Here is a 13,169-nt window from a genome sequence, read left to right on the forward strand (position 1 = left end):
TTGATGGTCAGGACAGTGAAAGCATGAGAACACCCTGGAAGCTGGAAGTCTTACAATGTGATCACTTCTTTCCCATCTCTAGGGGTATAGGCTGTGTCAAATATCACAATGAGCATTAATTAATTAATTAATTAATTAATTAATTAATTAATATATTTATACCCCAACCCTCCAGTGCACTACTGCTCAGGGCGACTCACAATAATAAGATAGACACCAGATACAATAAAGGTAATAAAATTAACTAAATTAAACAAAAACAAGTTGTTAGATTAAAAACCACAATCATTATTAGGTTCAAATTAAAGGTTATTTTAAAAGCTAAAGACTGAAAATTATAAAAAGCTAACAAACCTACCAGATACAACCCCAAAATGGAGCATTAAAAAGCCGGCTCAAAAAGGTCCATTTTAAGATGTTTAATCCATCCCTCAAGATGGTTCTGACCACCCAGAGGTGCACTTAGATAATTTGTCAGTCTGGATCTAAAGCCTTTGGAGCCCCCTGCCCCCTGCAAGTAAACACACTGTGACACACACAATATTTTTAACACGCAAGTTCCTGAGGGCACAAACTGCACAACTTACAAGAATGTCAGAATATAAAGCAGGTCTGCTTATGCAAGTATGCATTCGCAGAAACATTTCAACACACAGCTTCGCGCATTCCCATCCCACATCTTTCTTCCCCCACTGCCCCCTCTGTCCCTAAAGTGGAGCTCACATTCGGCCACCCGGAGCAGGTCACGGTCACGCTTGGCCGCCCGGCGCAGCACAGGCCGGCAGTGTGGCAACCACAACGCCCAAGACCCACAACGCCCAAGACCCACAGCGCCCAAGAGCCATTTCCTGATTTTGTTGACTACAACTCCCATAATCCCTAGCCAAAGGCCATTGCAACTGGGGCTACTGGGAGCTGTAGTGAACAACGTCTGGAAATCCCTGTTAGAGGGAACAGTGGCCACCAGGAGGCCCTGGACTTCGGCCAGGGAGTCCAGAGGTAAGAGCACCTATGCGACCCCCTCAGCTGGCTCATGGAGACCAAGTCTTTCTTCTGGGTTAGGGTCACAACAAGGACAGCAGATGCTTCTGGGGATCAGAGAGCAAATCCCCCCTTGTCCCTGAGTAGGACACTTTCCCTTCTTCCATGCTAAGCCATTTCTCACGGGGGATGAGATTAGGAGAGCGTGAGTGGGGAATTGTGATGCTGCGAGCATTGTGACTCTGCAGATGGTCAGTGCCCTGCTGGCTCAGCCACCCACAGGGGGTAGCCAGGTGGGATGGAAACTGGCCAGCCATAGGGTGTCAGGGCCAAATCTCCATCTTTGTAAAGGGGAAGGACAAACGGGACGGGCAGGGAAACGGGCGGAGCTTTTTTTCTCTTCCTTGCCTTGTCTGACCGCCGCCCTTGGAGATGGTGAATGAAGAAGGCCCCCAATCAGAGGCCCAGCAGCACTCACGCTCCCGGGTGGGAAGCCACCAGCCCACTTGCTGCTTTGCACTCTCGTTATGGCGCATTCTGACACCTTGAGCCGCTTCCGGGTCCGCCCAGCAGAGCCGCAGGACTGCCCAGAAATCCTGCGACTCATTAAAGTAAGAGGGAAAGGGGAGACTGGCGAGGGAGTGGCGGGCGGGATGGGTCCATCCGGCACTGGGCCAGCAGATGAGCACCACCGGACTGGGTGGTACACTTGGAGTAGGGATGGCCCAGGGGCGTAGCAAGGTTGGAGTGGGCCCAGAGGCAAGATTGCCCCCACGCTCACTGAAGCTCAGCTCATGAAGTAAAGAAATCTTAAATGAGGCTGAATAGTGGTAACAAAAAGCAGAGTGAAACCTGGTAGCTCCAGGTCTTAACACTCACATCAGTTTCGGAGGATGAATACAACTGAAGGAAGCCTGGGCGGGTGCGCGGCTGGGGGAGTCAGTCATGTGACTTGTCTCGGGGGGGCTCCCCAGGCAGTGGGCCCCCAGACAACTGTCTCCCCTTGCCCTATTATAGTTACGCCCCCTGGGTTAGCCACTACTGGCTCACCTTCCGACTGCCATGAAGGATTCTTTGCTTACTCCCTCCATGTGCTGTTTCTCAGTGCCCCCTGCTGGCCAGACAGAGAAATATCCAGCTTGAAAACAGAAGTTCTTTGTGTTTGTCAACTCTTCTATGAGAACTTATGTGCTGATCCACTCTCATTATGTAGCTCCTGCGAGGAGCTGTTTACATTGCTAATGCGCTATTACACAGCACCACCTGCTGGCTTTTTTGTGGGAAATCCCTGATGAGAATTAAGCTACTTTTAAAGCAGACTCAAAAGACACGGTTTTCATCATCACATGCTAATGGCCAGAAGGTGGCGCTGTGAAGCGGTGCGTGGAGGAAGGACGCCAGCCACAGCCTGTTGAAGGAGCTACGTAATGTGGACAGAGTTTTGATAAAGAACTGCCATTTGCACACAGAATATTTCTCCATCTGGAAATGTCAGTGGCCTCAGTGGGAGGGATGAAGATGGACAAGCACACTTTATCCTTGATCATCAACTCGACCTCGACTCTCCCTTCAGTTCAGGGGAGAATTGCAGGAAGTTCCTCTTTGGCCTTTCTCCTCATTTGCCTTTTATACTCCCAGCCTGCAACCACTTTATGTTTCTTTTTCCTTACAAGTACTTGTCTGTTTTACTTCTCCTTTCTTACGAGTAGTCATAGGAACATTGAAAACTGCCTTGTAGCTCTATATTGTCTCTACTGACTGGCAGCAGCTCCTCAGCTGCTTTAATTTAATTTATATTTAATTTATACAATTGTATAATTGTGTAGCTATAATTGAGTGGATGGGTTCAAAGGCCCCGTGTACCCAGCTCCTGAGTGCCCCCAGCTCCACCCCTCCCTATTTTCTTCAATATCCCCCTCACTCTGAGGGACCGCGGGGGAGAGGGGTGAACATGGGCCCCCTCTCCCCTAATTATGCCTCTGTTCCTCAGGGTTTCGGGCAGTCATCTTTCCCAGCCTTACCAGGGATTGAACATGTGACCAGATGTGAGCAGTGTAAGATATTCCCCTCAAGGGATGGAGCCACTCTGGGAAGAGCAGAAAGTTCCAAGTTCCCTCCCTGGCATCTCCAAGATGTCGCTGAGAGAGATTCCTGTCTGTAACCTTGGAGAAGCCGCTGCCAGTCTGTGAAGACAATACTGAGCTAGATAGACCAAAGGTCTGACTCTATACGGCAGCTTCCTGTGTTCCTACGAACCGGGGACCTTCTGCATGCAAAGCAGATGCTCTGAGCTATGGTTCCATCCCCAGACTGCCTTACCTTTCCCAGGAGTAGCTGCAGTTTCCTAGGAAAGCGTTCAAGCATCATCACCTTTGCAGTGAGCCCATCTCCCGTTTCACCTCCTGCTTACTTGTGCCCATGGGCGGTGAAAGTCTATAGGGATCAGCTCGTGTCCTTCTCTTAGCTTCCCTGCCAGGGCAAGATGTGCCCCTCTATCCCATTATGCCGCTTTAATGCAACATTTAAAGGAGCGATTCTCCCCTCACTCATACCTTCAGAAGCTGACCTTCATTTACACTCTGGAATGCATCTCTTCCAGTGCTTTTGGGAAACTCCCCGCTCATCGCTAAAACCTAGTTTCTTCCCTTGACAGGAACTCGCTGCTTATGAAAACATGCCCGATGCAGTACAGCTAACTGAAGAAGGTAAAGTTGATCACTAGAATGTTATGATTAGGATATTGGAATGTTGTTAGATTTTTAAACCACTCTGTCTCTATGGAGCTCAGGGATCTATAGGGGCAGAGGGTCTCAGGTTTTCCCTACCCTTAAAGGTAGGTCAAGACAGGAAGCTGCCCTCTACTCAGACCCTTGGTCCATCTAGGTCAGAATTGTTTACTCTGACTGGCAGGGGCTCTCAGAGGTTTCAGGCAGGAGTCTCTCCCAGCCCTACCTGGAGATGCTGCCAGTGACTGAACCTGGGACCTTCTGCATGCAAAACAGATGCTCTACCACTGAGCTATGGCCAAATCCTCTACAAAATGGTGTGTGTCCTGCTGGATCGGGCCACCAAACAGCCCTGCTGGACCAGGCCCAAGACCTATCTAGTCCAGCATCCTGTTTCACACAGTGGCCTACCAGATGTCTTTTATCACCAGTAACGTTACAGGCACTAGCCAATAGGTCCATAGGTACACAAACGAAGCTGCCTTATCCCGAATCAGACCATTAGTTCATCTTGCTTAGGATCGTCTTCCACTGACTGGCAGCAGCTCTGCCAAGTATCAGGAACAGGAAGGAGTCTTTTCCCAGCCCGACCTGGAGATGCTGCCAGAGAGCTATCCCGGTTAACTTATAAAGCCCTAAATGGCTTAGGCCCTGGATATTTAAGAGAGCGTCTTCTTCACTACGAGGCCCACCACCAATTGAGGTCATCTGAGGAAGTCCTTCTCCTGTTACCGCCAACTCCTTTGGTGGCTACACAGAGATGGGCCTTCTCGGTTGCTGCCCCGAGATTGTGGATGCGCTCCCTGCTGAGATTCGATCCTCTGGCTCTTAAAATCTCTGGCAATTAAAAAACAACAACCCTGAAAACCATCTCTGGCAATTAAAAAACAACAACCCTGAAAACCCATCTTTTCACCCAAGCTTTCTCAGCTTTTTAAATTTTTTAGGTTTTAATCTCTGGTTTATTTTTAAATAGTTAAATTGTTTTAAGTTTTTGTATATGTTTTTAACTTGTTTTATGCTGTTGTTAACCGACCAGAGATGAGAGTTTGGGGCTGTGTACAAATTTGATAGATAGATAGATAGATAGATAGCAATAGCAATAGCAATAGCAATAGCACTTACATTTATATACCGCTCTATAGCCGGAGCTCTCTAAGCGGTTTACAATGATTTAGCATATTGCCCCCAACATTCTGGGTACTCATTTTACCGACCTCGGAAGGATGGAAGGCTGAGTCAACCTTGAGCCCCTGGTCAGGATCGAACTTGTAACCTTCTGGTTACAGGGCGGCAGTTTTACCACTGCGCCACCAGGGGCTCTTTAGATAGATAGATAGATAGATAGATAGAATAAACCCGGGAACTTCTGCATGCATAGCTTAGTCTTTCTTTCAGTCTTTGACTAGTGTAACAGCAAAATAAACAAAAAGGAGTTAAGACAATCTGCTCCTACAAAGTAATAAGGGGTCTCTATAAAATTACATAAAACATAGTATAGTGAGTAGAAGAAGCTAAAAGTTAAGACTATAAACATAAAACTATATGTAAAAATTAATCATCACTGGTATCCAAATGATAATGAGTATAAAGGCAGCAGAATTATCTGTCCACTACAGAATGGTGTTATATCTCTTTCCATATTGTATTCTATACTATGTGTGGCAACGGCATATCCAACAAATGGACGCAACATCCTTGTGCATGCAAACCACATGCTCTACCACCGAACGACAGTCCATGCTGAAGTTCTCTCCCTTATATGAACTCTAATCATATAAAAGGAGATGTCAGCAGGGAAGGGTCTAGCCTCCTTTGCTGCTGCTATTTATAGACAGTACTGCTTTTCAACCAAAAAGTTCTCAAAGAGGTTTACATAGAAAAGGAATATAGATCCCTGTCCTCATAGCCTAAAAAGTCAGCAGCCACTGAAAGGATGCTGTGTTGGACATGCTCGTTTTCTGTGGACATGCTCTGCTCGTTTTCTGTGGACAGCGACTCCTCCTGGTGTGTGAGCATTCAAACACTTTATCCAAGTGTGCTGTTGCTGCTGCTGCACAGCCTATCTCTGAATCAGGCGTGCACATGGGCTTAAGAAGAGGCCTGAATAATCACTATACAGGCCTCCAAAACGGTGGTACTTGTGCAGTCATAGGAACATAGAGAGCTGCTATATACTGAGTCAGACCATTGGTCCATCTAGCTCAGTTGTTTTCACAGACTGGCAGCGGCTTCTCCAAGGTTGCAGGCAGGAGTCTCTCTCAGCCCAACGTACTGTATGCTTTGGTATTTTGTTGGTTCAATAAAAAAATCTTGTCCTGTATATATATATTTTAAAAAATCTTGTCCTATCAGGAGATGCCAGGGAGGGAACTTGGAATCTTCTCTTCCCAGAGTGGCCTCATGCCCTAAGGGGAATAGCTTACAGTGCCCATGCATAGGGACATAGCTAGAGGAGAGGGGGCCTGGGTTTGCCCCTCTCCCCGGAGTGAGAGAGATAAAGAAGAAAATAGGGAGGGGTGGAGTTGGGGGGCCCTCAGAAGAGGAACGCTCTGGGTTATTTGAACCCATCCACTCAATTATAGCTACACCCCTGCTCATGCATGTTGTCTCCCATTCAAATGCAACCAGGGTGGACCCTGCTTAGCAAAGGGGACAAGTCATGCTTGCTCCCGCAAGACCAGCTCTCCTCCACGGATTGTAGAGTGCTCAGGCAGAGCCCAGCAAGACGATTCTGGTGAAACGCAGGCCGTTCTATCTTCGTACTATGGCAGAACCGCTAAATTCAGTTTTGTGGGGGGTTTGGTGGCAACATTATCACAATGTTGTTTGTTCCTTTTTTGGGGAGTATACTTTACCCTTTATTCAATACCCTTAACATTTTAGATTTAGTTCGAGACGGTTTTGGATCACAACCTTACTTTCAGTGCTTAGTAGCTGAGGTGGTGGACGGAGAGAAACAAGAAGGTAAGCTTCAGGGAGGGGGAAAGTCATATGTTTCCAGCTGTTGCAATCAAGGTTTTTTTGGGGGGGTGGCAGGGGGAGAAAGACTAAGTTATATTGAACAGATATACAGTGGAGCGTGTATTTTAGCAGCAGAAGTTAGTAAGTTAGCAGCGGACCCCTGATAACTGGGCAGAGAGACACCTTTTTAATGTGGCGATTCTCTTTATTTCACAGGGGGAGAGCAACTGGCCCTATCCACCCCAGCACAGTACTTCCAGTGGCTGTTGCTGGTGTCTGTCTTATGTTTCTTTTTAGATTGTGAGCCCTTTGGGGACAGGGATCCATTATTATGTATTATTTATCTGTGTAAACCGCCCTGAGCCATATTTGGAAGAGGGGTATAGAAACTGAATGAATGAATGAATGAATGAATGAATGAATGAAATATAATATTTTGACAGTTGTAGTGGGCTGGAAACCCCCCTTCACCAAATTCCCCTGTCAGCAATTCCTTCTCTGCAACAAATTAAGTAAGTTTATTAAATAAAAGGTGTGTTGGACTAGTGAGTTGGACTCACTCTCTCTCGCCCCCTCCCCCTCCCTCCTGCCCCACTCTCTCTTGCCCCCTCCTCCTCCCTCCTGCCCCTCTCGCTCTTGCCCCCTCCCCCTCCCTCCTGCCCCCCTCTCTCTTGCCCCCTTCCCCTCCCTCCGGCCCCACTCTTTGCCCCCTCCCTCCTGCCCCCCCTCTCTCTTGCCCCCTCCCCCTCCCGCCACAGCCAGGTCCATCTTACAGGGGTGGCAGCGGGCTGAAAAGTTTCCCTCTCATCCCGGCCTCCGATGCTTCTGGCGGCCAGGCCCAGCCAGGCCGCCACCTCTTCCATATCTGGGACAGCCAGGCCAGGCCGTCCTGCCTCCGCCTCTCATACCTGGGGCGGCCAGGCCAGGCCAGGCCAGGCCAGGCCGCCCTGCCACCTCCAGCCAGGTTGGGCCGCCGCCGCCTCTTCCATACCTGGGACGGCCTGGACAGGTCAGGCCAGGCTGTTCCGCTGCCGCCTCCACCTCCCAGCAGCCAGCAGAGGCTACCTCCTCTGGCCATTTTGTGGCCTGCCCCCACCGCTGCCATTTTTTCTTTCCCCTCAACTCTCGCTGGGCCCAGAAACTCTCGCAATGTGTCGCAGGAGTTCTGCCACCAAATCCAGAACACGCACCAGCTAAGAGAATTAATTATATAGATGTTACGTCCTATTTTTTAATTTAGGTATACATTTGGATACTGGCTTGCTTGCGCAGCGGGGAAGCAGCTTGCCTAGGGAGCAAGAAGCTGTTAGTTCAAATCCCTGCCAGTGTGCTTCCCAGACTGTGCCTAGTAACAGCAAAGGCATCATCTCATACTGCGCGGGAGAAAGGCAATGGCAAATCCATCCTGTATTCTACCAAGAAAACCACATAACTCTGTGGTCACCAGAAGTCGACACTGACTCAACAACACAATCTTTCCTCTTCCTTTTTACATTTAATTAGATTGTGGTGTCTTTGGCTATGAGTAACCTGGTTTGTACATACACATATTTTACTTTGGTGGTGTGCTTCCTTACATAGATGATTTATTCCTCCACAGAGCCCAAGATCGTAGGCTTTGCTATGTACTACTATACATATGACCCATGGATTGGCAAGTTGCTTTACCTAGAAGACTTCTATGTTATGGACGATTATAGAGGTATGACTAAAATGGCTTGCAGTTTGCAAGCATATTAACAACTTATCGCTGTGATTCTAGTCTTTCCCTAGCTCTGTGGGGTCTCATAATCCATGCTGTCCAATGGGAGAGTTTCCCTGCATTTTCTGGGGGTTTGGCACCCCCCCTCCGCCAATAGTCTGGATGAGGTCCTGGACCTACCTGTGAAAACTGCATATTTCTATCTTTTGTGGTTTGGTCTGGGAGTTTCATGTCACTAAGTCAGTAAGGCCCACCAGCTTTATATTATAGATAAGCGCAGCAGCTTTCCAGTGGTTGTTGCCAGTGTCTAACTTTATTTTATTGTGAGCCCTTTTTAGACAGGGAATCATCTTACTCTTCCCCCCCATGCAAAGCGCTTTGAGAAATTCTTTGCTGAAAAGTAGTGTATACAGGTGGACCTTGTTATCCACAGGGGTTTCGTTCTTGGCTACAACCATGAGTAACAGAACCACGGATAACAAGGCATTAAGGCAATGGGAACCAGGGGTTACGTTTCTGGAGGCTTAAAAACTGGATAAAACCTAAGAGAAACAAAGTGCCATGCTCTGTGGGTCTCCGGCTGTCTAGCAATGCCCCCATTCCACCATTTCCCACATAAAAAATCATGGACAAAAAAAATTTCCTCAAGGAAGAGCCACAAAATGGCTCTGCTAAGCAAAATGATGGCTGGAAATTACCTTGGAGGTCATTTCCAGCCACCTAGGAACCACAGATACACATTTTTAACCCTTTAAAATACCCTGTATATCAAAATTGGGTCTCCATTGCCCAACCATGGATATGCAAAACCATGGTTGTCAGGACCATGTGTGACGATGTCCACCAGTATATATTCTTAACACCACCACAGAGGTAAACTACTTGCTCACAGCTCCATTCTGAACAAAAGTAAAACCAAGTAATTCCTTGAATTAGCCAGTTAGAAAATTTCTGCAGCAGGGAATCCCAAGATCCTTTGGGGGTGGGGATCAGTGTAAAAGGTAAAGTGTGCCATCGAGTTGGTGTCAACTCCTGGTGACCACAGAGCCATGTGGTTGTCTTTGGTAGAATACAGGAGGGGTTTACCATTACCTTCTCCCGCACAGTATGAGATGATGCCTTTCAGCATCTTCCTATATTGCTGCTGCCCAATATAGGTGTTTCCTGTAGTCTGGGAAACATACCAGTGGGGATTCGAACCGGCAACCTCTGACTTGCTAGTCAAGTCATTTAGATGGCTCGCAAAGGATGAGAAAGCATATATTTCTACTAACAAGGAAGGATCTTTATTTTGGGTAAGGAAGAGAATGGTAAAATCAATACAAATGACTATTTTGCATGGCCACTTCTATGCATACTACCTCCAGATTATTTTTACTTTCTTAAAGGGTGTGCTTCCTTTGGCTGTTTGTATCTGTGTCTATATTAACATGCGGGTTTGAATATTTTCAGATGCTGCAATATGCCCCGGCAGTTCTATATTACTGTTTAGAAAATGTATTAATCATCATTCTATGGGTTTATTTTTGATTACTCAGAGTTTGTAATGCGTGTGCAAGTACCTGTATTTCTACTTATAAAATCTCATTTTGTTAATGGAACACTGCGAAGGAACATATTTTATAGACAACGTATTTTCAAATGCATAAACTGAAGTAATTGGCACGTGCTGAAAAGGGATATTTTTCATACTGAAAACCGATATTTTTCACACTGTGTTTTGACAGGTTGGGGCATTGGAACAGAACTCTTGAAAAAATTAAGCCAGGTGTGTATTCATTTAATGCAGTACCTGTAAAAAAAAAATACAATGAACCTTCAATGTAATTTTGTAGTCTAGATTTTCATCTGGTTAGTCAGTCTCTGGCAGTTACCAAACTGCCAGAACACCAAATTCATTGGAAGCCAATGGGCAGTTCGTACACATGGCAGATGAGATGGCAACACTGATCATGGACTGTACCAATTTGGACTGCAGGTAGCCAGGAGGGTCTTGCATAGTTGAATGTTTCTCCCTATTAAAAAAAACACTATTTCCTTGCACATACAAAGCTAGATGTAAAGAGTTCTAACTCAAAGGAAAGAGAACAGGCCACAACGAGTTTCACACCATCTCATTTGCTGTTAATCCGAACACGTTAAGTCAGAAACTGGGGTTCCAACTTCAAGCCATACTCCTTCTGCTCCCCAACTGCAAAAGGAGAAGACCAACTTATCTGCTGTGTCTTTCCCAAGAATGTATCATCTCTCAGTGTTCATGTGGGAAGTAATTTGTTTGACAGTGTTCCCATGTGAAAATCCATGTCAAAACCCCTCTTAGAGAAAATAGAGGGTTTTGGTACCATTGGGAGCAGGGGCTTCCTTATAAGCCATTAAGCAGTCACTAAATTACTTCATTAATAATTTCTACACAACCTTTTAGCTGACAGAGTGCTTTTATGGTCCTGATCGCAGGGCTAATTCATAGTGCAGCAGCCGAGGGTTTGTATTTCCTTAGTTTTCATATGTGGCATTTTGTAGGAAATAATCATCAGACTCTTTCAAAGCTCCTAAGACTCAGTGAGTAGTTTTTAGTTGTACCCATTATATTCAAAATTCTAGAGGCAAATTTTATATTCCCACACATGTACGAACAGCCTGTGGAATTCTCTGCCATGGGATGCGATTAGGGACGTGCACGAACCTTGGTCTGTGCAGCAGTTCAAATCTGAATGGGTTCGTGGTTCCATGAATTGTTCCAATTCGTGGTTGGGCCAAACTGGTTCAGCAGTTCAAGAGTAGTTGTACCTTTAAAAGCAAGTACAGCAGGTCCTTACCTACACGACTACCACTCCATGCAGCTTCCTGTCATAGCGGCACCTCCCCGCAACCGCCAAGGTGGCACAGGTATGCACATGCCCTCGGCGCATGTGTGGAAGCCATTTGCATGGTCTGCCTGGTGTTGCTGACCACGCAAATTGTTTCCAAGCATGCACCGAGGTGGTGTGTGTGCCTGCACCACCCCCGCGGTTGGGGGGACTGCCGCCACCTCAGGAAGCTGAATGGAGCAGCAGTCACATAGGTTAGGACCTGCTGTAGTCACTTTTAGAGGTGCTGCTTGCCACCTCCCTGTTGCCACTCCCAAACTGCCAAACCAGTTCATGGTTGGGCTAAACTGGAATTAACTGGTTTGAGGAACCATGAACTGGTTCGAACTGCTGCACAAACCGAGATTCATGTACATCCATGGTGGTCATGGCCACTAGCTTGGCTAGCTTAAAAGGGGGCTTTGAAAAAGCCATGGGGAACAGGACTATCAATGGCTACTAGTCTGATGCCTATAGGTCACCTCCAGCCTCAGAGGCAAGATGCCTCTAGATACCAGTTGCAGGGGAGCAACAGCATGAGAGGGGGCATGCCCTCACCTCTTGCTTGTGGGCTTCCCAGAGGCATCTGGTGGGCAACTGTGAGAAACAGGGCGCTGGACCAGATAGGCTTTGAGCCTGATCTAGCAGGGCTGTTCTTCTGATGCGATCGCAACAGTAGTCTGAAAAAAATCCACACTGGTTGTGAATTTTTTAATTCCAAGTTTTGCTGTTCCGTTTAATGCATCCTTCATGCAGCAGAAATAAGTGAGAGGTGTTCAGTTCCAGGTATGCGAGCCTTCTAAATGCCACAGAGGGCAGTGTTCTTCATTTTCAGGCTGAGATGGCCCCCATGAACCCTAAGTGCAGCTCCCAAATTGCTTATTGGGCCTTTGCAGAGCTTTGGCCAAAAATGAATACTCCGCACAGTCCCCTTGGCACCATGTGGCTCCATGGAAGATGACCATCCCCACCGTGCAGTGCGACATTTTGCCCGGTGACAGTGGGGCTCTTTTAAGGAAGATGGAGCCTTCTTGAGCCCCTGCACCGTCTTGGAAGGCATGCACAAAAGTGCTGGGAAGTAGCCCTTCACAGCCCTTTCCCTGTAGAGCTCTTGAGAGGGCTCCATCCGTCTTAAAGGGCTCTCTCAGCACTGAGAAAAGAGCAGTACTTTGCTGAGCTCAGCACCGTGGGAAAGGCTCTTACATTGAAGGTTTGTTGCCCTAGTGGCCCCCATCTTGAAAAATAGTGACGATCGCCGACATAGGAGTATTCTCATCAGTGGTACAACTGCACATGCAAACTACTGGCATTTTAGGTGATATGCTCCAAAATGCAACTGTGGGTTTTCTCTTTGAAACAGATAGCGCTCGATACCAACTGTGGCTGCATGCATTTCCTTGTGGTGGTTTGGAACAAGCCTTCTATTGAGTACTACATGAGGCGTGGAGCTTCAGACCTCTCCACTGAAGAGGGCTGGCATCTCTTCAGATTTGACAAAGAGAACCTCCTCAGAATGGCCATGGGGGAATGAAAAGAAGTGCCCCGTGTTATTGCTCCAGGGTTTGGGTGCAAGAAAGTCACCCAGCTTGCAGAACCTCCCTCTCTCTCTGAAACCTCTTCAAGTTAAAAGCTGTGAATCTAAACCAGGGTAGGAACAGCAACAAAAATTAAAAGAAGTTTGCCTGTTCTATGACTGGCATTATTTTGATACATTGCTGTCATTGTTATTGGGCTCTGCGGGTCTTCATATTTTCTCGCCACAACAACTTACAGCATTTTAAAGCCTCGAAATCAGCAGAGCAAGCTCAAGCAGACTTGCAAGTGAGTGAAGTAAATCCCATACTGCCTTTCTTCAGCACAAAAAACCAGCCAACACATAGAGGTGGTGAGCCTGTGGTCGCTTGTGCCCATGGGATGTTATGTGAGAAGGGACAACTGGACTTTTATCTC

General features: G+C 47.1%; 1 protein-coding gene across 3 annotated transcripts; it reads left to right on the plus strand.

Moving 5' to 3' along the window:
- The first annotated feature begins 1,269 nt into the window (after nt 1-1,269).
- Nucleotides 1,270-12,929, plus strand: SATL1 (spermidine/spermine N1-acetyl transferase like 1). 3 transcript variants are annotated; one of them, XM_053273750.1, is made up of 6 exons: nt 1,270-1,592; nt 3,635-3,686; nt 6,594-6,674; nt 8,272-8,373; nt 10,101-10,141; nt 12,580-12,929. In XM_053273750.1, the coding sequence occupies exons 1-6, from the start codon at nt 1,509-1,511 to the stop codon at nt 12,748-12,750; spliced, it is 531 nt and encodes a 176-aa protein (XP_053129725.1). In that variant the 5' UTR covers nt 1,270-1,508; the 3' UTR covers nt 12,751-12,929. The 3 variants fall into 3 exon arrangements, with proteins under 3 accessions (XP_053129725.1, XP_053129727.1, XP_053129726.1); XM_053273752.1 differs by lacking the exon at nt 6,594-6,674; XM_053273751.1 differs by lacking the exons at nt 1,270-1,592; nt 3,635-3,686; nt 6,594-6,674 and adding an exon at nt 7,406-7,680.
- The last annotated feature ends 240 nt before the right edge of the window (nt 12,930-13,169 follow it).

This window comes from Hemicordylus capensis, chromosome 11 (assembly GCF_027244095.1).
Source record: "Hemicordylus capensis ecotype Gifberg chromosome 11, rHemCap1.1.pri, whole genome shotgun sequence".
Classification (NCBI taxonomy): Eukaryota; Metazoa; Chordata; class Lepidosauria; order Squamata; family Cordylidae; genus Hemicordylus; species Hemicordylus capensis.

Excerpts from the sequence above, each read along its gene's own strand:
- SATL1 (XM_053273750.1), top strand. The coding sequence starts at position 1,509 with ATGGCGCATTCTGACACCTTGAGCCGCTTCCGGGTCCGCCCAGCAGAG. Across the intron at positions 6,675-8,271 it reads GGACGGAGAGAAACAAGAAG|AGCCCAAGATCGTAGGCTTT; the intron begins GTAAGCTTCAGG and ends ATTCCTCCACAG. Across the intron at positions 8,374-10,100 it reads TGTTATGGACGATTATAGAG|GTTGGGGCATTGGAACAGAA; the intron begins GTATGACTAAAA and ends GTGTTTTGACAG.